The 22,141-nt window shown below is 39.5% G+C and overlaps 1 protein-coding gene across 1 annotated transcript; it reads left to right on the forward strand.

The window, feature by feature from the left end:
• Positions 1 to 18,319: 18,319 nt before the first annotated feature.
• LOC148940628 (uncharacterized) lies at positions 18,320 to 19,616 on the forward strand. The gene is made up of 2 exons (XM_089105028.1): positions 18,320 to 18,505; positions 19,071 to 19,616. The coding sequence occupies exons 1-2, from the start codon at positions 18,320 to 18,322 to the stop codon at positions 19,614 to 19,616; spliced, it is 732 nt and encodes a 243-aa protein (XP_088961154.1).
• Positions 19,617 to 22,141: the final 2,525 nt, after the last annotated feature.

A 22,141-nucleotide genomic window follows, 5' to 3' on the forward strand; every position in this document is an offset into this window, starting at 1 on the left:
AGAAATAAATATGTAGAAATGATATTTAATCTTGGCTTTACTCCAGATAAATGTATTTTGCTTTAGAAGGGAAGTGTTTTGCATATCATACTAGATCCTTTTAAAAGATATTCCTGTTTTTACAAGCATAAACGAGTTTGTATTCTTGGTCCTACTCCCAAGTTTGTTCAAATTTAAGTCCTGTCATTCTCCTTCTATGTCATAAAGGACTTACAGGGCTGCTAAGAGCCAACACTTAAAATATACCCATTCTAGATGCCCCCCTCCTTATTCTAAATTTTGCATATTTAGTCTGTTTCTGTATATTAGTTCGCGTATCTGCCTCTTCATGATCGCAAGGGACCAAATCATCTCGAGCATCTGACACCGAAGGCACAACAGATGAATATTTTGCGCTATAAACTTCTTTTCCAACCAAATTCATGCTTGCCAAGTGATCTGCTAACAGGAAGAACTTTTGCTCTTTGTTTTCGGTCCAGAAAAAATCAGTCCAGTTCCGAGGGATAGAAGTCGAGTCTTTTATGTTGACTCGCTGTCTAAAAACTCTCCTTTCTCTTTATACTTTCTTTAAGCTACGTTTTATACAACTGTCACAAATAACGTCGATGCGACTGGCCGTTTCTAGTTGGCTATGAATGTACGGTAGAAAAACTGTGTCCGCGTAATCTTTGAAACATTTGCAGGAGTCGGGTGTCAGATTTTGCAGTTTTCCTAATGGATCCTCTGTCGGACAGTGCAGGGAAAGTGGGCTAGTTCTCGTGCTTATAAAAACTCGTCCATGTCGCCGCCACGAGACTGGCGGGCAGTGTACAATCTACCAAACGAAGAACAAATGTTTTTCAGACTATAAATCTCTTATTTCAGCTTTGACGGTTTCTTGGCTATCATACTTGTTAATAGTGGCAGATTATTTTTCTTAATAACATCTGTGACTGGAATGGATCATATTGTCAATCGCTCTTCGTTAAACTTCTTATATTGTTCGAGCCCAATTTTGTATGCGTTCCTGGCACTGTGTAATACGTTACTGGGCATGACCTTCCCCGTTTCAAGGGTAAGCAGATCGTTTTCTGATTCAGCAAATGGATTGCCCGTTCCTTCAATTACTTGAAGAAAGTCCTGAACATGGCACATGAATCGCTTCTGTAATTTTGGCGTGTCCTCATGATGCTTCAGGTCTTATTCAGAAGAAGGGTCTGTGAAACTTTCTTCATACTCCCTAGCGACCCTTTGAACATCGGGACCTGATGTGATCCATTGAACCATAGCATCTGGGTTTTCGGTGAGTCCAATCCAACCGGCTGTTCCTTTCATTTTCTCGTTCATCTGTTCATGTGCTTGATCTATTGCCATGGAAAAAAAAGTATGTTTTGTGTTTCAAACTGTGAAGTTTCCTTTCATAAACTCACAGAATACAGCTGGGCTCTGGGTACTGAGGGCAATAATGTCTCGAACGTGCACCGACAGCCATCTGGCGTACTTCATGTGGTCCAGAGTGAGCATCCACGGCAGAATCTTTTGCAGAGCATCGACATAAAGCATAAAATCTGCCCGGCGGGTGGATCGTACAAACATCAACAAAATCAGCTCAATATCAAGTACAGTTAACCAGTAACTAACCTGAGCGCTGAATTCTTTTCTTGATTCACACCATTCATCGAAAGATAGCACCTCATTGTCACTCTCTTCATTCTCAGCAGCATATTCATCATATGCTATACAGGGTAATCTATACAGGGTAAACACTTACCTTTTCATCGTATTATCCGGTTCAGATTTGTTTACATACTAAACGATGAGTCATCGCTGACTAATTTTTTTGGTTAATCGACTGTTGCACCGAGGGGCTACTGACTTCATAAATATGGGTGAACGGAGAAATAGCCGCAATTTTTTTGGCATTGTAAGTAATTCTTTTGGAATTTTTAAGGATACTGGAAAATTTTTTTAATGAAAAGATAAAAATCGAAACCCTTCGTGACCATTTTTACCCCTTTACCCCCCCCCCTTAAGTTACTAGGGCATTCCGTGAAATTTCCCTTACTTTCTTTTCTTTTTTGTTTCTTTCTAATGTCCGGGAATAAAAACTGAATGTCATGTTAAAAATTACAAAAACAAATATTTCCCATTTCCCCCTGCTGGTTGAAAGCATATCAAAAGCAGAAATAGGCAAAAAGATACTTTTTCGCATTTTCCACCTTTGGGTGACTATTAACCCCTGTTTCCCCCCCCCCTTAGGGTGGTCGGATTGTTTGTATCCCAGTCTCATTCGAAAGACCACATCAAACTGCGAATGTGAACCATGTTTCATACTTTTTTCCAAATTTGCACGAACCATCCTGTTTTGTGGACTAAGCGACTAGACTATTTAGAAGAAGCTAGCTATATTTTAACTTTAGTAGCAAAGTTATTTAAAGTTGCTTTTTTGTCTGTTAAACATCATATTATTTATTATGTTAAATACAATATAATAAATGGTACAAATTTTGATGTTGTCTTGATTTTAGGATGATATTCTAGAATTCTGTCTTTTGCAGTGATTATCTACAAATCAAAAATATAGGTTGGGTTTTTTTGCCCACTGCACCTCTCCCATAAGATGCCGCCGTATTAAATCAAAATTATATTTTTTCTAATTTCAACGATATGTTCAAAGGACCGTATCAGAAAATAATCGAAAAAAGTATTCTTATCGACATCAGTAGAGTGCTTATATTGAATTTGCGTACAGCACTAGGAATTACCATGCTATTTGCGTACAGCACGTTCCTTAGTACCTCGCCATGCTATTTGCGTACAGCACTAGGAATTACCATGCTATTTGCGTGAAGCTATAGGAAAACATTTCCAGAGCATGTACTTATGGATTTGGGTGGATTATGTTCCCTCCCATGCTATTCTAAGGGTTTATGTTCCCCCATCCTAGCGCTATGTTCTTTCCTATGCTATTCTAAGGGTTTATGTTCCTTCCTATGCTATTCTAAGGGCTTATGTTCCCTCCCATGCTATTCTATAGCACAATGTTCCTTCCTATGCAATTATAAGAGCTTATGTTCCCTCCCATGCTATTCTATAGCACTATGTTCTTTCCTGTGCTATTTGGGGAGATTACGTTCCTTGACACCTTTTCAGGGTATGTACTTATGGATTTGGGTGGATTATGTTCCTTCCTGTGCTATTTGGGGAGATTACGTTCCTTGACACTTTTTCAGGGCATGTACTTATGGATTTGGGTGGATTATGTTCCTTCCTATTCTATTATAAGGGATTATGTTCCTTCCTATGCTATTCTAAGGGTTTATGTTCCCTCCCATGCTATTCTATAGCGCTATTATCCTTCCTATGCTATTATAAGGGCTTATGTTCCCTCCCATGCTATTCTATAGCCTTATGTTCCTTCCTGTGTTATTCTATGGGATCTCTACACGTGCTTAAACACGTTTTGCTTGCCTTTCATTGGTACCTTTCCAAGCGAGCGGGGATTCCCCTCCGTTTCCTACACACTGCAAAAAGCAAGATATTTATTATAAATTTGGAACAATTTTAAAATTCCGCCTGGGGTGTTTTATTTTTTTTTTTTTTTTTTTTTGGCAATTGACGTTTTTTCTGTTTGGAAAAATATCAAAATTTGGAAATGGTTAACGATAAAAAATATGTTTTAAACCAGATGGGTCTTTGAAAGCACATTCAGCATGGCGTGCGCTATTGTTTCCTTTTTTTTGGCAATTGGGATTTTTGTCTGATAACAGGTACCATTCATTGTGATCATAGCTCTAAAAAAAAGGAGGGATAGGAGCGGGGTGTCTTAGAGTACTTGATTCAAACTTTTACCTTGAGCATCGATGTTGTTAGCAGAATTTCAAAAGGATCGTTTATGAGGACTGGTATATCTGATGAAATAATTTAGATTGTATGATAAATTTAATTTATTTTTTTTAATGCAGTAGTTATTTAATAAGCACACTTGATATCCTAAAAATGTTTGATTCAATTTTTACCTTGAGCATCGAAGTTTTTAGCAGAATATCAAAAGGATCGTTTATGAGTGCTGACCTGTCTTTGATGAACTAATTCATGTCGCATGATAATTTTTTTTACCTTTCCAAGCGAGCGGGGATTCCCCTCCGGTTCCTACACACTGCAAAAAGCAAGATATTTATTATAAATTTGGAACAATTGTCACATTCAGCATGACGTGTGTTATTTTTTTTTTTTTTTTTTGGCAATTGACGTTTTTTATTATTTGAAAAATATAAATATTTGGAAATGGTTAAAGATAAAAAACATGTTTTCAACCAGATGGGTTTTTGAAAGCACATTCAGCATGGCGTGCGTTTTTTTTTTTTTTTGGCAATTGGCATTTTTGTCTGATAACAGGTACCATTAAATGCGATCATAGCTCTAAAAAAAGGAGGGCTGGGAGTGGGGTGTCTTAGAGTACTTCATTCAAAATTTTAACTTGAGCATCGATGTTGTTAGCAGAATTTCAAAAGGATCGTTTATGAGTGCTGGCGTATCTGATGAAATAATTTAGGTCGTATGATAAATTTAATTTATTTTTTCTTAAGGCAGAAGTTTTTCAGTAAGGACACTCGATATGAATAGTGTTTGAATCAAAAACTAATTCATGTCGTATGATAATTTTTTTTTAATACAGTAGTTATTCAATAAGGACACTCGATATCCTAAAAGTGTTTGATTTAAACTTTTACCTTGAGAATCGATGTTGTTAGAAGAATTTCAAAAGGATCGTTTATGAGTGCTGGCATATCTGATGAAATAATTTAGGTCGTTATGATCAATTTAACTTTTTTTTTTAATGCAGTAGTTTTTTAGTAAGGACACTCGATATCCTAAAAGTGTTTGATTCAAACTTTTACCTTGAGAATCGATGTTGTTAGCAGAATTTCAAAAGGATCGTTTATGAGTGCTGACCTGTCTTTGATGAACTAATTCATGTCGCATGATAATTATTTTTTAATGCAGTAGTTTTTCAGTAAGCACACTCGATATCCTAAAAGTGTCTGATTCAAACTTTTACCTTGAGCATCGATGTTGTTAGCAGAATTTCAAAAGGATCGTTTATGAGTGCTGGCATATCTGATGAAATAATTTAGGTCGTATGATCAATTTAAATTTTTTTAATGCAGTACTTTTTTAGTAAGGACACTCGATATCCTAAAAGTGTTTGATTCAAACTTTTACCTTGAGAATCGATGTTGTTAGCAGAATTTCAAAGGGATCAGTTATGAGTGCTGGCGTATCTGATGAAATAATTTAGGTCGAATGATAAATTTAATTTTTTTTAATGCAGTAGTTTTTTAGTAAGAACACTCGATATGCTAAAAGTGTTTGATTCCAACTTTTACCTTGAGAATCAATGTTGTTAGCAGAATTTCAAAAGGATGGCTTATGAGTGCTGGCGTATCTGATGAAATAATTTAGGTCGTATGATAATTTTTTTTTTTTAATGCAGTAGTTTTTCAGTAAGGACACTCGATATACTAAAAGTGTTTGATTCAAACTTTTACCTTGAGAATCGATGTTGTTAGCAGAATTTCAAAAGGATCAGTTATGAGTGCTGGCGTACCTAATGAAATAATTTAGGTCGTATGATAAATTTAATTTATTTTTTTTTAATGCAGTAGTTTTTCAGTAAGGACACTCGATATCCTAAAAGTGTTTGATTCAAACTTTTACCTGTAAAATCGATGTTGTTAGCAGAATTTCAAAAGGACCGTTTATGAGTGCTGGCGTATCTGATGAAATAATTTAGGTCGTATGATAAATTTAATTTTTTTTTTAATGCAGTAGTTTTTCAGTAAGGACACTCGATATACTAAAAGTGTTTGATTCAAACTTTTACCTTGAGAATCGATTTTGTTAGCAGAATTTCAAAAGGATCGCTTATGAGTGCTGGCGTATCTGATGAATAATTTAGGTCGTATGATAAATAAAAATTTTTTTTTAATGCAGTAGTTTTTCAGTAAGGACACTCGATATCCTAAAAGTGTTTGATTCAAACTTTTACCATGAGAATCTATGTTGTTAGCAGAATTTCAAAAGGATCGTTTATGTGTGCTGGCGTATCTGATGAAATAATTTAGGTCGTATGATAAATTTAATTTACTATTTTAATGCAATAGTTTTTCAGTAAGGACACTCGATATCCTAAAAGTGTCTGATTCAAACTTTTACCTTGAACATCGATGTTGTTAGCAGAATTTCATAAGGATCGTTTATGAGTGCTGGTATATCTGATGAAATAATTTATGTCGTATGATAAATTTAATTTTTATTTTTAATGCAGTAGTTTTTCTGCGATGGCAATATATTTCCTAAATATACCTATTTTCTACTTTTATCTTATGCATCGATGTTGTTAGAAGCATTTTAAAAGGATTACTCACGAGTGCTGTCGTATCTGATGATATAATTTAGGTCGTATGCTATAGATAATTTATTTTTTTAATACAGTTGTTTTTTAGTAAGGAGACTCGATATGCTAAAAGTGTGAGATTCAAACTTTTAAATTGAGCATCGATGCTCACACACACACACAGAGACGACACACACACAGAGATGACACACACACACAGAGAATAAACACACATAGAGACGACACACCCACAGAGACAAGACACACACTCAGAGACAACACACACAGAGAGACGACACACACACACATAGCGACAACACACACACAGAGACAACACACACACAGAGACGACACACACACACAGATAAGCCACACTCACAGAAAAGACACACACACAGAGAGACAACACACACATATAGAGACGACACACGCACAGAGAAGGCACACACACAGAGACGACACACACACACAGAGACGACACACACACAGAGATGACACACACACAGAGACGACACACATACACAGAGACGACACACACACATAGAGACGACACACACACGCAGAGACGATACACACACAGAGACAACAAACACAGAGAGACGGGACACACACACAGAAACGACAAACACACATAGAGACGACACACACAAAGAGACGACACACACACAGATACGAAACACACACAGAGACGACACACACATAGAGAAGATACACGCACAGAGACGACACACACACACAGACAACAATCACAGAGACAACACTCACACAGAGACAACACACACACAGAGACGACACACACAGAGCGACGACACACGCACAGAGACGACACACACACACAGAAAAAAACACACACAGAGACGATACACACACAGAGACGACACAAACACAGAGATGACAAACACACAGAGACGAAACACACATAGAGACAACACACGCACAGAGACGATACACACACAGAGACAACACACACACAGAGACGACACACACAAAGTGACGACACACGCACAGAGACGACACGCACACACACACAGAGACGACACACACACACAGAGAGAAGACACACGCACAGAGACGAAACACACACACAGAGACAACACACACACAGAGACGACACACACACGCACAGAGACGACACACAAACAGACGACGCACACACAGAGAGAAGACACACGCACAGAGACAACACACAACACACAGAGACGACACACACACAGAGATGACACACACACAGAGACGACGGACACAAAGAGAGGACTCACACACAGAGAGGACAAACACACAGAAACGGCACACACACACAGAGACGACACACACACACACACAAACACACACAGAGAGAAGACACACGCGCAGAGACGACACACACACACACAGACGACAAACACACAGAGATGACACACACACAGAGATGAAACACCCATAGAGACGACACACTCACAGAGACGATACACACACAGAGACAACACATACACAGAGACGAGAAACACACAAAGAGACGACACACACACACACAGATACGAAACACATATAGAGACGACACAAGCATAGAGACAACACACACACAGAGACAACACCCACACAGAGACGACACACACACACACAGACCAGACACACACAGAGACGACACGCTCACAGTGACGACTGACACTTACAGAAGATACACAATCGCACAGACACAACACACACACAGAGAAAACACAAATAGAGGGATGACACACACACACAGAGACGACACAAACAAAAAGACAACACACGAACAGAGATGACACACACACGGGTAAGGAAAACACTAAGAGAAAACAATCGCACACAGGCGACAAACACACAGAGTGGACTCACACACAGAGAGGACAAACACACAGAAACGAGAGACACAAAGAGAAGACTCATACACAGAGAGTATAAACACACAGAAACGACACACACACAGAGAGACGACACAAACATAGACAACACATACACATAGACAATACACAAACAAGGAAGAAACACACAGATACTAGACATACACAGAGGTGACACACACACACAGAAACGACAAAGATACAGAGAAGACACAAAAACAGAGACCACACACCCACAGAGACGACGCGCACACAGATACGAAACACACAGAGAGACGACCCCCACACAGAGACGACAAACACACACAGAACCGACACACACAAAGTGACGACTTACTTATAGAGACGACACTCACTTAGAGTGGCGCTCACTTAGAGTGGTGCGCCACTCTAAGTGAACCTAGATCAACCCAACTTTTTGGATATCTCTCTCACTATGACTCTCTTTGTTTGTCGTGTCTCTGTGTGTCGTCTCTATGTGTGTGTCATCTCTGTGGGTGTGTCGTCTCTGTTTTTGTGTCTTCTCTGTATGTTTGTCGTCTCTGTGTGCGTGTGTGTCGTCTCTGTGTATGTGTCGTCTCTGTGTATGTGTCGTCTCTGTGTGTGTTTTGTCTCTGTGTTTGTGTCGTCTCTTTGTCTGCGTTGTCTCTATGTGTGTGTCGTCTCTGTGTGTGTGCGTGTTGTTTCTGTGTGTTTGTCCTCTCTGTGTGTGAGTCGTCTCTTTGTGTCTGTCATCTCTGTGTGCTTGTGTCTGTCGTCTCAGTGTGTTTGTCCTCTCTGTGTGTGAGTCGGCTCTTTGTGTGTGTCGTCTCTGTGCGTGTGTCGTCTCTTTGTATGTTTCGTATCTATGTGTGTCGTCTCTTTGTGTGTGTTGTCTCTGTGTGTGTGTGTGTGTTGTCCCTCTATGTGTGTCATCTCTGTGTGTGTGTCGTCTCTATGTGTAAGTCGTCACTTTGTGTGTGTCGTCTCTTTGTGTGTCGTCTCTTTGTGGGTGTCGTCTCTGTGTGTGTGCTGTCTCTATGTGTGTGTGTCGTCTCTATATGTGTTTAGTATCTGTGTGTGTGTCGTCTCTCTGGGCGTGTCTTCTCTGTATGTTTGTCGTCTCTGTGTGTGTGTGTCGTCTCTCTGTGTGTGTCGTCTCTGTGTGTGTGTCGTCTCTGTGTGTATGTCTTCTCTCTCTGTGTGTGTGTGTCGTGTCTGTGTGTGTCGTCGCTATGTGTGTGTGTGTCGTCGCTATATGTGTGTCGTCTCTGTGTGTGTGTTGTCTCTATGTGTGTGTCGTTTCTGTGTGTGGTTGTCGTCTCTGTGCATGTGTCTTCTCTGTGTGTGTGTGTGTGTCGTCTCTGTGTGTTTGTCGTCTCTGTGCGTGTGTCGTCGCTATGTGTGTGTCGTCTGTGTGTGTGTTTTGTCTCTGTGTGTGTGTCGTCTCTGTGCGTGTGTCTTCTCTGTATGTGTGTGTCGTCTCTGTGTGTGTGTCGTCTCTCTGTGTGTTGTCGTCGCTATGTGTGTGTGTGTCGTCTCTGTGTGTGTTGTCTCTGTGTGTGTGTATAATCTCTGTGCGTGTGTCTTCTCTGAGCGTGTGTCGTCTCTGTGTGTGTGTCGTCTCTGTGCCTGTTTCGTCTCCGTGTCAGCATCGATGCTCAAGGTAAAGGTTTGAATCAAACACTTTTAGCATATCGAGTGTCCTTACTGAAAAACTATTGCATTAAAAAAATAAATTAAATTTATCATACAACCTAAATTATTTCATCAGATACGCCAGCACTCATAAACGGTCATTTTGAAATTCTGCTAACAACATCGATTCTCAAGGTAAAAGTTTGAATCAAACACTTTTAGGATATCGAGTGTCCTTACTGAAAAACTACTGCATTAAAAAACAAATAAATTAAATTTATCATACGATCTAAATTATTTCATTAGATACGCTAGCAATCATAAACGATCCTTGAAAAATTCTGCTAACAACATCGATGTTCAAGGTAAAAGTTTGAATCAGACACTTTTAGGATATCAAGTGTCCTTACTGAAAAACTTTTTCATTAAAAAAATAAATTAAATTTATCATACGACCTAAATTATTTCATCAGATACGCCAGCACTCATAAACGATCCTTTGGAAATTCTGCTAACAACATCGATGCTCAAGTTAAAAGTTTGAATCAAACACTTTTAGGATATCGAGTGTCCTTATTGAATAACTACTGTATTAAAAAAAAATTATCATGCGACATGAATTAGTTCATCAAAGACAGGTCAGCACTCATAAGCGATCCTTTTGAAATTCTACTAAAAACTTCGATGCTCAAGGTAAAAATTGAATCAAACATTTATAGGATATCGAGTGTGCTTATTAAATAACTACTGCATTAAAAAAAAAATTAAATTTATCATAAATCTAAATTATTTCATCAGATACGCCAGCACTTATGAACGATCCTTTTGAAATTAAATAAACAAAACAAATTTTTTTAAATGAAAGTAAGGAGCGACGTTAAAACTTAAAACGAACAGAAATTATTCCGTATATGAAAGGGGGTGTCACCTCCTCAACGCCTCGCTCTTAATGCTAAATTTTTTTATTGTTTAAAAAAATAGAGTTGCGAGAAAGTCAAACTTTAGCGTCAAACTTTAAAGTTTGACTTTCTCACAACTCTATTTTTTTTAAACAATGAAAAACTTTAGCGTAAAGAGCGAGGCGTTGAGGAGGGGACAGCCCCTTTCATATACGGAATAATTTCTGTTCGTTTTAAGTTTTAATGTCGCTCCTTACTTTCAGTTAAAAAAACTTGTTTTTTTAATTTAATTTTTGAAAGTTTTTGAAGAAATGCAGGTTTTGATCGTGGCTCACCGTACATGAATAATTAAAACAAAATTTTCATATTAATTTACTTTTAATTGGTTAAATGGCTTTCTCGAAACTTGTTTAATTTTATTTACGAACGTTTTTATTAGTAATAAATATACGTAACTTACGAATTAACTTACGTAACGAACTTCTATATTCATATATTTTTAATACGTATATTAGGGGGTTCACCCCCTTGTCAATACCTTGCTCTTTAAGCGAAAGTTCAAATTTTGTCCAAATTCTTTAAAAATGACCGCTTCACTACAAAGGCCGTTAATTATAATAAATAGCTCTTATGAATTTAATAAAAAATCTCTGGCTTAAAGAGTTAGTTATTTACTAGGGGGTGAAACCAATCATATATGTAATATTTTCTGTTCGTTTAAAGTTTTGATGTTGCTGCTGTTGCAGCTGAAAAACTTGTTTTTTTTATTTAGTTTCTGATCTTTTTTTTAAATAATGCTGGGAAGTTCGGCGTCCCCTTCATAGCAATGTCCCTTCCCCCATGAAAACTTCCTTCATGGAAAGATCCTCCTACATAACCCCCGCCCCCAGGCACGTACGCAGGAATTTGTTTCGGGGGGGGCAATTTTTTTGGGGGTGGCAAATCCTTCAAACCCATTATTCTGTGCGAAAAATCAGAAAATTATGGGAAAATGAAAAAAATCGTGAGATTTTGGAGGAGGGGGGGGGGCAGAGCTCTCCCCCCTGCGTACGTCCCTGCCCGACCCCCCCCCCCACTACCAGGAAAAATATCTCCTGAAAACGTCTGTACTGTATACTTCCCAATAACCAATACTATAAGTTAACATTGGGTAAAGTTCATAACTTTCAGCCCTCCTCCCGGGTACTTCGGGGGATTAAGTCATCCTAAAAGACATACTTATAATATTTTCGAACAAGCTAAACAAAATGGCTATCTCAAAATTTTGATCAGGTGACTTTGGGAAAAAAATGAGCGTGGGAGGGGGCCTAGTTGCCCTCCATTTTTTTGGTCACTTAAAAAGGGCACTAGAACTTTTAATTTCCCTTCCAATGAGCCCTCCCACAATATTCTAGGACCACTGGGTCGATACGATCAACCCCTGGGGAAAAAAAAAATAAATTGACACATAACCGTGATCTTTATTCTGGCAAAAAATACAAAATTCCATATTTTTGTAGATAGGAGCTTGAAACCTCTAAAGGAGGGTTTTGTTATACGCTGGATATGATGGTATGATTGTCATTCAGGTTCTATTGTTTTCAGGGGGTAGTTTCCCTTTTTTCCGAAAATCAGCCAAATATTCGCAAGTGCGTAACTTTTGATTGGTAATATTAAACTTGATTAAGCCTATATATTTGAAATCAACATTAAGATCCAATTCTTTTGATGTATCTATTTGTATCAAAATACCGTTTTCTAGAGTTTCGGTTACCATTGAGCCGGGTCCCAATAACCAATACTATATTAACATTGGGTAAAGTTCATAACTTTCAGCCCTCCTCCTGGGGGCTTCGAGGGATTAAATCATCCTAAAGACATAGTTATAATATTTTCGACCATGCTGAACGAAATGGCTATCTCAAAATTTTGATCGGGTGACTTTGGGAAAAAAATGAGCGTGGGAGGGGGCCTAGTTGCCCTCCATTTTTTTTGGTCACTTAAAAAGGGCACTAGAACTTTTAATTTCCGTTCCAATATATTCTAGGACCACTGGGTCGATACGATCACTCCTGGGGAAAAAAAACAAAACAAAAAAAACAAATAAACACGCATCCGTGATCTTTCTTCTGGCAAAAAATGGAAAATTCCACATTTTGTAGATAGGAGCTTGAAACCTCTACAGTTGGGTTCTCTGATACGCTGAATATGATGGTGTGATTTTCATTAAGGTTCTATAGTTTTTAGGGGGTCTTTCCCCCTTTTTTCGAAAATCAGCCAAATTTTCTCAGGCTTTGATGAAACTTATTATTTGAAATCAGAATTAAAATCTGATTCTTTTGATGTATCTATTGGTATCATAATTTCGTTTTTTAGAGTTTCGGTTACCATTGAGCCGGGTCGCTCCTTACTTACTGTTCGTTACCATGAACTGTTTGATTCTGCTAAAAACATCGATGCTCAAGGTAAAAGTTTGAATCATACACTTTTAGGATATCGAGTGTCCTTACTGAAAAACTTCTGCATTAAAAAAAACAAAATTAAATTTTTCATACGACCTAAATTATTTCATCAGATACGCCAGCACTCATAAACGATCCTTTTGAAATTTTGCTAACAACATCGATGCTCAAGGTAAAAGTTTGAATCAAGTACTCTAAGACACCCCACCCCAATCCCTCCTTTTTTTAGAGCTATGAACGCAACTAATGGTACCTGTTATCAGACAAAAATGCCAAAAAAAAATATAAAAAAAAAAAAAAAAATAGCGCATGCCATGCTGAATGTGCTTTCAAAAATCCATCTGGTCGAAAACATGTTTGTTTTCGTTAACCATTTCCAAAAATTGATATTGTTCCAATCAGAAAAAACGTCAATTGCCAAAAAAAAAAAAATAAAAATAACACGCCATTCCGAATGTGACAATTGTTCCGAATTTATAATAAATATCTTGATTTTCGCAGTGTGTAGGAACTGGAGGGGAATCCCCGCTCGCTTGGAAAGGTACCAATGAAAGGCAAGCAAAACGTGTTTAATCACGTGTAGAGGTCCCATAGAATAACATAGGAAGGAACATAAGGCTATAGAATAGCATGGGAGGGAACATAAGCCCTTATAATAGCATAGGAAGGAACATAGCGCTATAGAATAGCACGGGAGGGAACATAAACCCTTATAATAGCATAGGAAGGAACATAAGCGCTATAGAATAGTATAGGAAGGAACATAATCCACCCAAATCCATAAGTACATGCCTTGAAAAAGTGTCAAGGAACGTAATCTCCCCAAATAGCACAGGAAGGAACATAATCCACCCAAATCCATAAGTACATACCCTGAAAAGGTGTCAAGGAACGTAATCTAACCAAATAGCACAGGAAGGAACATGGTGCTATAGAATAGCATGGGAGGGAACATAAGCCCTTATAATAGCATAGGAAGGAACATAGTGCTATAGAATAGCATGGGAGGGAACATAAACCCTTAGAATAGCATAGGAAGGAACATAAGCCCTTATAATAGCATAGGAAGGAACATAGCGCTATAGAATAGCATGGGGAGAACATAAACCCTTAGAATAGCATGGGAGGGAACATAATTCACCCAAATCCATAAGTACATGCTCTGGAAATGCTTTCCTATAGCTTCACACAAATAGCATGGTAATTCCTAGTGCTGTACGCAAATAGCATGGCGAGGTACTAAGGAACGTGCTGTACGCAAATAGCATGGTAATTCCTAGTGCTGTACGCAAATTCAATATAAGCACTCTACTGACATCAGGTATATGATTGAAAAAAAAAAGGAATTAAAGATACAGATTTCTGTTATTCTGCGCATTTTTGTGATCTCAGCAAGGAAAACCATTTATTTGTCTTATTTTTGTTGTTGTTTTTTTTTACTTCTTTTTATGTTTATTATGTTTATTTGATGACGATCATAGAATACGAACATAAAACCATTCAGTTTCAATACTAAATTGTGATCTTGTCTCAGAGCTGGCGCTGTAGTGCGTTCATTTATTTTTTTTCTCTTGTTGTTTTCTCCAGACACTCCGTATGGAAGATGCGGTTTAGAAACTTCCAAGGAGGCTCACCAAACTGAAAATTGAGATCCTCAGTGCCTTTTTCAAGGGTCAAAGTCATTGGAGGGCAACCAAAACATCTCCCTCATACGATCTTTTCGACACCTTTCCCCTCCCCGTAGCCCTTAAGACATATGATCGCAATATGGATAGCTATTCAGAATAGTTCAAAAGTCCTACATAGGCCCATAGGATTGACATGATCCCCTCAGCCCAGGGGGCAAGAACTATAAATTGTACAAATTGCCAATCGCTTATAAATAGGCTTTATGTGGGTAGAATGGTTATGTTTGATTTTGAGTGTTTAATGCCACGAAACTTCCAGGTATTATTCTCTGGGTCAATACGATTGCGTCTTTTGTAGTAAGAGGGAGGGGTTAGGGGTCCGGATAGGGGTAAAAAAAAATTGTCCCTGATTAGTTTAAAATTTACAGCCGTAAGTACGTGAAAAAAGAGGAGGCTAATGCACAAAGATTCGTATCTGCCCCCTCCCACAGAAAACTACAAACAAAAGAGGCTGTAGATAATACTTAAGCCTATTCTACCTATCAACGCAAAAATTATTCGTAGGTTAAGGGATCTCCATTGCAGAGGGAAAAATAGAAAAAAAACATGGATTCTATCAATAACGGGGCCCCATACTAGGTCAGGAAAGGCTAAAAAGCTCCTGGCCACGTTGTATGGAAGGGGTGGTCGTATAAAATAGGGATGAGATTCATTCGATTGTAAATTAAAATTTTTATTTCCTTTTATAACGCTGAAAAGTGATTGGGGTCAACTAGCCTCTCTCCCATGCCCTGTCTTGCAATCCTCCCGTAACCTTCGGGATTTGTGATCAAACTTTCGTGCTAGCCAGTTTGTATTGAAACGTCGAAACTAGAAAGGTTTAATGAGTATGGTTTCAGCTCAACCTTACCCTCAAAACCGTATACCTTGGAAACATACGCATAGCTGAGTAAATCCAAAAGAGGCTATTTGCACCACAGTTTCAAATTATATGCAATATCATAGGCAGCACAATAGCGCTGCCTAAGTAAAGAACGATGTTGGCACAATGTATTATTTTTCTCTCTCTTTAGATCTGGGCACTTCGTATCGAAAAAGTTGTCGTAGAAACTTCGAAAAGGGCTCATTCGATTGGAAATTGGAGTGGCTTATGTTCTTTATAATAGTCGAAAGTGATTGGAAGGCAACACCCCTTCCACGCCCACCATTTCCCTAAACACATCCAATTAAAATTTTGAGATAGCCGTTTTGTTCAGCGTAGTTAATTCCTAGATAGAAACTATGTTTTGGAGGAGGACACTCCCCACAGCCCTCAGGGCAAGGGTTGTAAGTTATGCCCTGGGGGCATATTAGGTTTTTTATAGAAAGTGTAGTCGTAGAAACTTCAAAAAAGGCTCATTTGATTCGAAATTCAAAGGGCTTGTGCCCTTTTTAATAATCGAAAGTGATTGGAGGGCAATTAACCCCCTCTCACGCCCTCCTTTTCCCCAAACACATCCAATAAAATTTTGAGATAGCCATTTTGTTCACGTAGTTAATTCCTAGATAAAAATTATGTTTTTGAGGAGGACATTCCCACAGAGCCCTCAAGGAAAGGGTTGTAAGTTATGCCCTGGGGGCATATAAGGTTTTTATAGAAAATGTCGTTGTAGAAAATTCAAAAAAGGGTCATTCGATTGGATATTCAAAGGGCTTGTGCCCTTTTTAATAATTGAAAGTGATCGGAGGGCAACTAACCCCCCTCTCACGCCCACCTTTTCCCCAAACACACAGAAAGCGTTGTCGTGGAAACTTCAAAAAAGGCTCTTTTGATTGGAAATTGAAATGGCTAGTGCCCTTTTTAATAGTCGAAAGTGATTGGAAGGCACCTAACACCCTTCCACGCCCACCATTTATCCAAATACATCCAATCAAGATTTTGAGATAATCATTTGGTTCAAAGTAAATGAAAAGTCCGGAAATTATATCTTTGAAGATGACACTCTCCCCACAGCCCTCAGGGCAAGGGTTGTAATTTATACCCTTGGGGCATATAAGGTTTTTATTGAAAGCTTTGTCATAGAAACTTCAAAAAGGCCTCATTCGATTGGAAATTGAAACGGCTAGTGCTCTTTTTAATAGTCGAAAGTGATTAGAGGGCAAGTACCCCCCTCTCACGCTGAAAATGTCCCCAAACACATCCAATCAAAATTTTGAGATAGCCATTTTGTTCAAGCAATTTTGTTGGAGGTAAAGGGGCTCGTCCAAAGTCTGCTCCCAGGAAGTCATGGAGAAAGCAGAGCTGTCGTCAAGTGCCGCTGGATATCCGGCAAGCCACCGGAGAACTAAATGCAACTAGGGACGGCTGGGTTAGCAATCCTCTTCCTGAAATTACTTGCTACGAAAGGAACTTGATATACAGCCTCAGATGCCCCGTCTACTATCCCAATTGGACCCATGCCTGCCAAAGGACGTACCGCTTTGAACATCGTTGACCAAGGTGGCTTTAATGTTACGACCTGGAATGTCCTGACGCTGTACCAACCTGGCTCTAGGCTTCTTTAGACAAAGAACTAAGAAGATACGAAGTGTCAATCGCAGGAATAAAAGAAACTCACCTTACAGGAAGCGGCGAAGAAGATATTGGAGAAGGACGGACACTGCTTTGGTCTGGTGGACCCCAAAGAAGAGAGGGAGTCGGCCTTGTTCTCAACAATTTCGCTCTGTAAGCCCTATTGTTATTTACGCCTATCTCACCACGTCTACTGAGAGCGAGAATCGACGGCAAGCACGTGAAGATAACTATTCTTACCTGCTATGCACCGACAAACGAGGTCCAAGATGAAGATAAGGACGACTTCTATGCGGTACTGCCATCCGAGCTCTCCTCCGTACCTCCACACGACTACCTCCTAGTCCTAGGAGATTTTAACGCTGGTGTAGCTAACAGCTCTGGTCTGTACGATGCTGCTGTTGGACCTGTGACAGTTGACGTTCTGAATGATAATGGTGAGCGGCTGCTTAATTGCTGCATCACCCAAGCTCTATCAGTCACAAATACCTGGTTTGTGAGAAAAGACATTGCAAAGTACACATGGTACAGCAATGATGGCATGAAAAAAAAATGCTTGATTACATCATTGTTCGACGATGCTGGATTTCGTCTGTCCAGAACTGTCGCTCATACAGAGGTGCCGAGCTCGGCAGTGCCGACCGTCGTCTCTTCTGTGCAAGGATAAAACTCCGGCTGAACGTCATTAGGAGTAACTTCTTATCAACCAACAAGGTTGATACCTCTCGGCTGAAACAAGATCTCTCGGTCCGCAAGCGGTTTACGGTTGAAGTCTCTAACCGCTTCGAGACTCTCCAGTTGTGTTCAGAAGACGAGTAAGCATGGACCACTTTCAAAGACAATACTCTCAGAGCAGCTACCGAAGTTGTGGCCTCGAAGCGGCGAAAGAAGAAAAAGTGGATTAGCAACCAGACGTTTGAAATAATTGAGCAGAGACGGTGAGCGAGATTACGACGAGATATGACACTCTACAGACAGCTCAACAAGCAATGTAACTCCTTGCTTCACAAGAACAAGAAAGACTTCATTGCGGGTAAAGCCGCTGAGCTCGAGCAAGCTGCCCAAGGGAAAGACATAGGTGCAACATTCAAGATCCTGCGTGAGCTGACTGGCCAACACGCCATGACGTCCACAAGCCTGAAAGCAGTGAATGGAGGAACTATATAGGATCAGTCTCAATGTGTTCGTCTCTGCGAAAAATACTTTAATAAGCTGCTAAATTCAGATCCACCCGACTGCAGTGACCCAGGGCGTGTTGCCAGAAGCTACCCTTACCCACGACGACGCTGAATTTTCTCCTGAGGAGATTAAATCGGCAGTGAGGAAACTAAAAAGCAATAAAACAGCTGGCACCTGTGGCATCGCTCCAGAGCTACTTACTACGGTCGGCGCTGCAATGATACTTTGGTTGGAGATGGTGTTCAGTGTGCACTGGTACAGTGTAAACTGTTCAGTGTGCAATCTGGTGCACTGAAGTTATACCGGCAGACTGAAAGAAAGGAATCATTGTGCCAGTGTTTAAGCGCAAGGGTATCAAAAGGGATTGTAGCAACTACCGTGGAATACGGTAGTTCCTACTCTCTGTTCCAGGAAAACTGCTTGCAATACTCCTGTTGGAAAATGCAATAATTATCTTTAATGCTTTGCGCCACCCCAAACAAGCCAGATTCCTGCCATGAAGATTAACAACTGAAAATATTCTTACGGTCAGACAGATCGTTGGGAAGACACTGGAATTCAAGAAGAAAGCTTACATAGCTTTCACACTGTCGACAGGTACTCCCTTTGGCTAATCTTGAAAGCTGCGGGCCTACCAACAAAGATAGCCGGCAACTTTAAAGAACTCTACAGCAGCACAGAAAGCGCCGTCCTTGTTAACGGGAAGCTTTCTTTTTCCTTCCCGATCAAAAATGGTGTACGGCATGGTTGCGTTGCTGCACCTGAGTTGTTTAACTGCGTCATCGACCGCATTTTGAACGAGACGTATATTGACTACCTATTTGGGATAAGTTCTGCTGGGAGGACTTTGTCTGATGTCGACTTTGCCGACTATGTAGCCGTCCCTAGAGAAAATCTCGACCAACTTAAGTGTGCACTCGAGACGCTCTCCCCCACTGCCTCTGTAGTTGGGCTGCAACTCAACTGGAAGAAAACGAAAATCATGCCCATAGAAAATACCGCATCGGCATCACCCTTAACTGTTGCTAGCAACGGCCAAGCTGTTGACTTGGTATGGCAGTTCACTTATCTCGGATGAAATATATCATCAAATTGCACAATTGACGCTGAAATCTGAGCCAGATCAGCCAAGGCAAACTCTGTATTTGGACGGCTCCTGAGACCAGTCTTCCACAAACCGCAAATTAGAAGCCTTAGAAAAGCCCGTATTTACAATGCCACAGTCTCAAGCACCATGCTGTACTCTTCTGAGACATGGCCGAAAACCCAAACACAGTTAAAAAGGTCGATTCCATCCAAACTAGACACCTGAATCGAGTTGAAGGCTTCAAATGGTATGACAAGATCCGCAATAATGAGATCCTGAGGACTTCAAGTTAGCGAACCTCTCCACTCAAATAGAAGCTCGTTCTCTAAGATGGTATGGCCAATTGCTCCGCCTCCTGACAACTACCCCTGCAAGGATCATATCAGACTTCAATCGCTCGATTGTCTGAAAACGTCCTCAAAGGAGGCCACTCACCAGTTGGGCTGATGCCATCAACGCCTGTTCAACCACAACATCAACCCAAATGAGGCCCCATCCTTAGTCCTGGACAGGGCTGCGTGGAGAACACTAACAACGCTGTCAACCAGTTCCCTCTACGCTGGCGACCCTGCTGAGCAAGAGCGTTAATCAATGATTTTGTTCAACGTAGTTAAAAGGTCCGGAAACTATACTTGGAGGATGACAACCCCCTCACAGCCCTCAGCGCAAGGAATGTATATTATGCCCTGGGGCATATTAGGTTTTTTATAGAAAGGGTTGTCGTAGAAACTTCAAGAAGGGCTCATTCGATTGGAAATTGAAAGGCTAGTGCCCTTTTAAATAGTTGGAAGTGATTAGAGGGCAAATAACCCCCCTTTCACGCCCACCATTTCCCTAAACACATCCAATCAAATTTTGAGACAGCAATTATTATTATTTTTTTTAGATCAGGGCCCTTCGTATCGAAGGAATTGTTGTAGGAACTTTGAAAGGGCTCATTCGATTGAAAATAGAAAGGGCTAATGCCCTTTTTAATAGTCGAAAGTGATTGGAGGGCAACTGGCCCCCCTCATAAGCCCACCCTCCCTTTTGCCCATTATGTTTAAAAACTAAATATGATTTTAAAATTAAATCAAAATGCATAATTACCACACTCACTTTTATCACCTTAGTTATAAAGTGGCGTAATTAAAGTTTTCCTAAAATCATTAGGTACTTCCCCTTTTTCAAAAATCATATTCATAATCTTCAGTAACTTATTTCTAACCTCAGAGCCACCATATTTAAGAAACTCATTTACCACCCTATCAGCACTTGGAACCTTATTATTTTTTAGTCCTTTTAGTAGTGTCGCTAATTCCTCCTCACAAAATAAATCTTCCTTCACATCCAAGGTATTATAAAATTTTTCATTTTCCTCTATATCTCTTCCTTCAACTCTATCTCGGTTAAGCAAATTCTCAAAATGTTCGGCCCATCTCTCTTTATTATTTTTCTTATCCCTAATTGCAGCCCCATTCCTATCTTTAACTGGGCCAAGTCCGCATTGAATACTCCCTCTCAATTTGTTAACATGCCAGCACAATATTTTACTATTATGCCGTCTAGCTGCATCTTCCAGATCATCAGCAATTTTATCCATGGCCTCCATTTCACATCTCCTTAGTTCATATTTTAATGCTTTCTCCACTTTCTTTACATTCCTTTTGTTTTCATACGCTCTATCACTGAGATAATTCTTGTACAAGCCCTTTCTCCTTTCAATCAAACATAAAGCTTTTTCACTAATATTCTTAGCTGCAGTTCTAGGTTTCTTCCCTAAGACACCTTCAGCAACTTCACAAATTATATTTCCAAAATTCTTCCAACCATCTTCCACATTATCAAATTTTAAACTCTCAAGTTTAGTATTCAACTGTTCCTGGAAAAATTCTCTCAAATTCTTATCCTGGAGTCTACCTACATCATAACTTCCCGGGAGGTAGTTACCCTTCCGATATTTCAGCTTTAAATTAACCCTTGACACTACTAGATGGTGATCTTTACTCTTAACATCAATAACGGCACTCCTATACACCCTAGTATCTTGTATTGATCCTGCCAGTCTTCGGTCTACTATAACATAATCAATAAGGTTTGCTGTCTTACTATCACGTGAATACCATTTTAACTTATGAGCCATTTTAACCAAACACCGTATTGGTTATAACTAGATTGTTATACCTACAAAATTGCAAAAGTCTGTATCCATTACTGTTTTCTTTTCTACAACAAATTTACCAAGGCTAGGGCACTATCTGTCCCTTTTTCTACCAACCTGGACGTTAAAATCTCCCAGTAAGAACATCATATTCCGACCTTGGACCCTGTCTAATTGCTCCTGTAACTGTAAGTAATATTCATCTGAGTCACTAGTATCTCCGTCAGTCGGTTCTACATTTCGAGATAAAAATTCCAAAATCAACTTTGAAACATCAAGTGACAAAGTAGTCATGAGATAATACTACAAAAATATTTCAAGTCTTACATTTCAACGAAAAAATTTCGAACTGGACTTTGAAACATTTACAGAATGT

This window comes from Artemia sp. Qi Xiang Cuo, chromosome 19 (assembly GCF_049724085.1).
Source record: "Artemia sp. Qi Xiang Cuo chromosome 19, ASM4972408v1, whole genome shotgun sequence".
In the NCBI taxonomy this organism is placed as follows: Eukaryota; Metazoa; Arthropoda; class Branchiopoda; order Anostraca; family Artemiidae; genus Artemia; species Artemia sp. Qi Xiang Cuo.

Excerpts from the sequence above, each read along its gene's own strand:
- LOC148940628 (XM_089105028.1), top strand. The coding sequence starts at position 18,320 with ATGACACTCTACAGACAGCTCAACAAGCAATGTAACTCCTTGCTTCAC. Across the intron at positions 18,506-19,070 it reads CGTCCACAAGCCTGAAAGCA|ACAGATCGTTGGGAAGACAC; the intron begins GTGAATGGAGGA and ends TCTTACGGTCAG.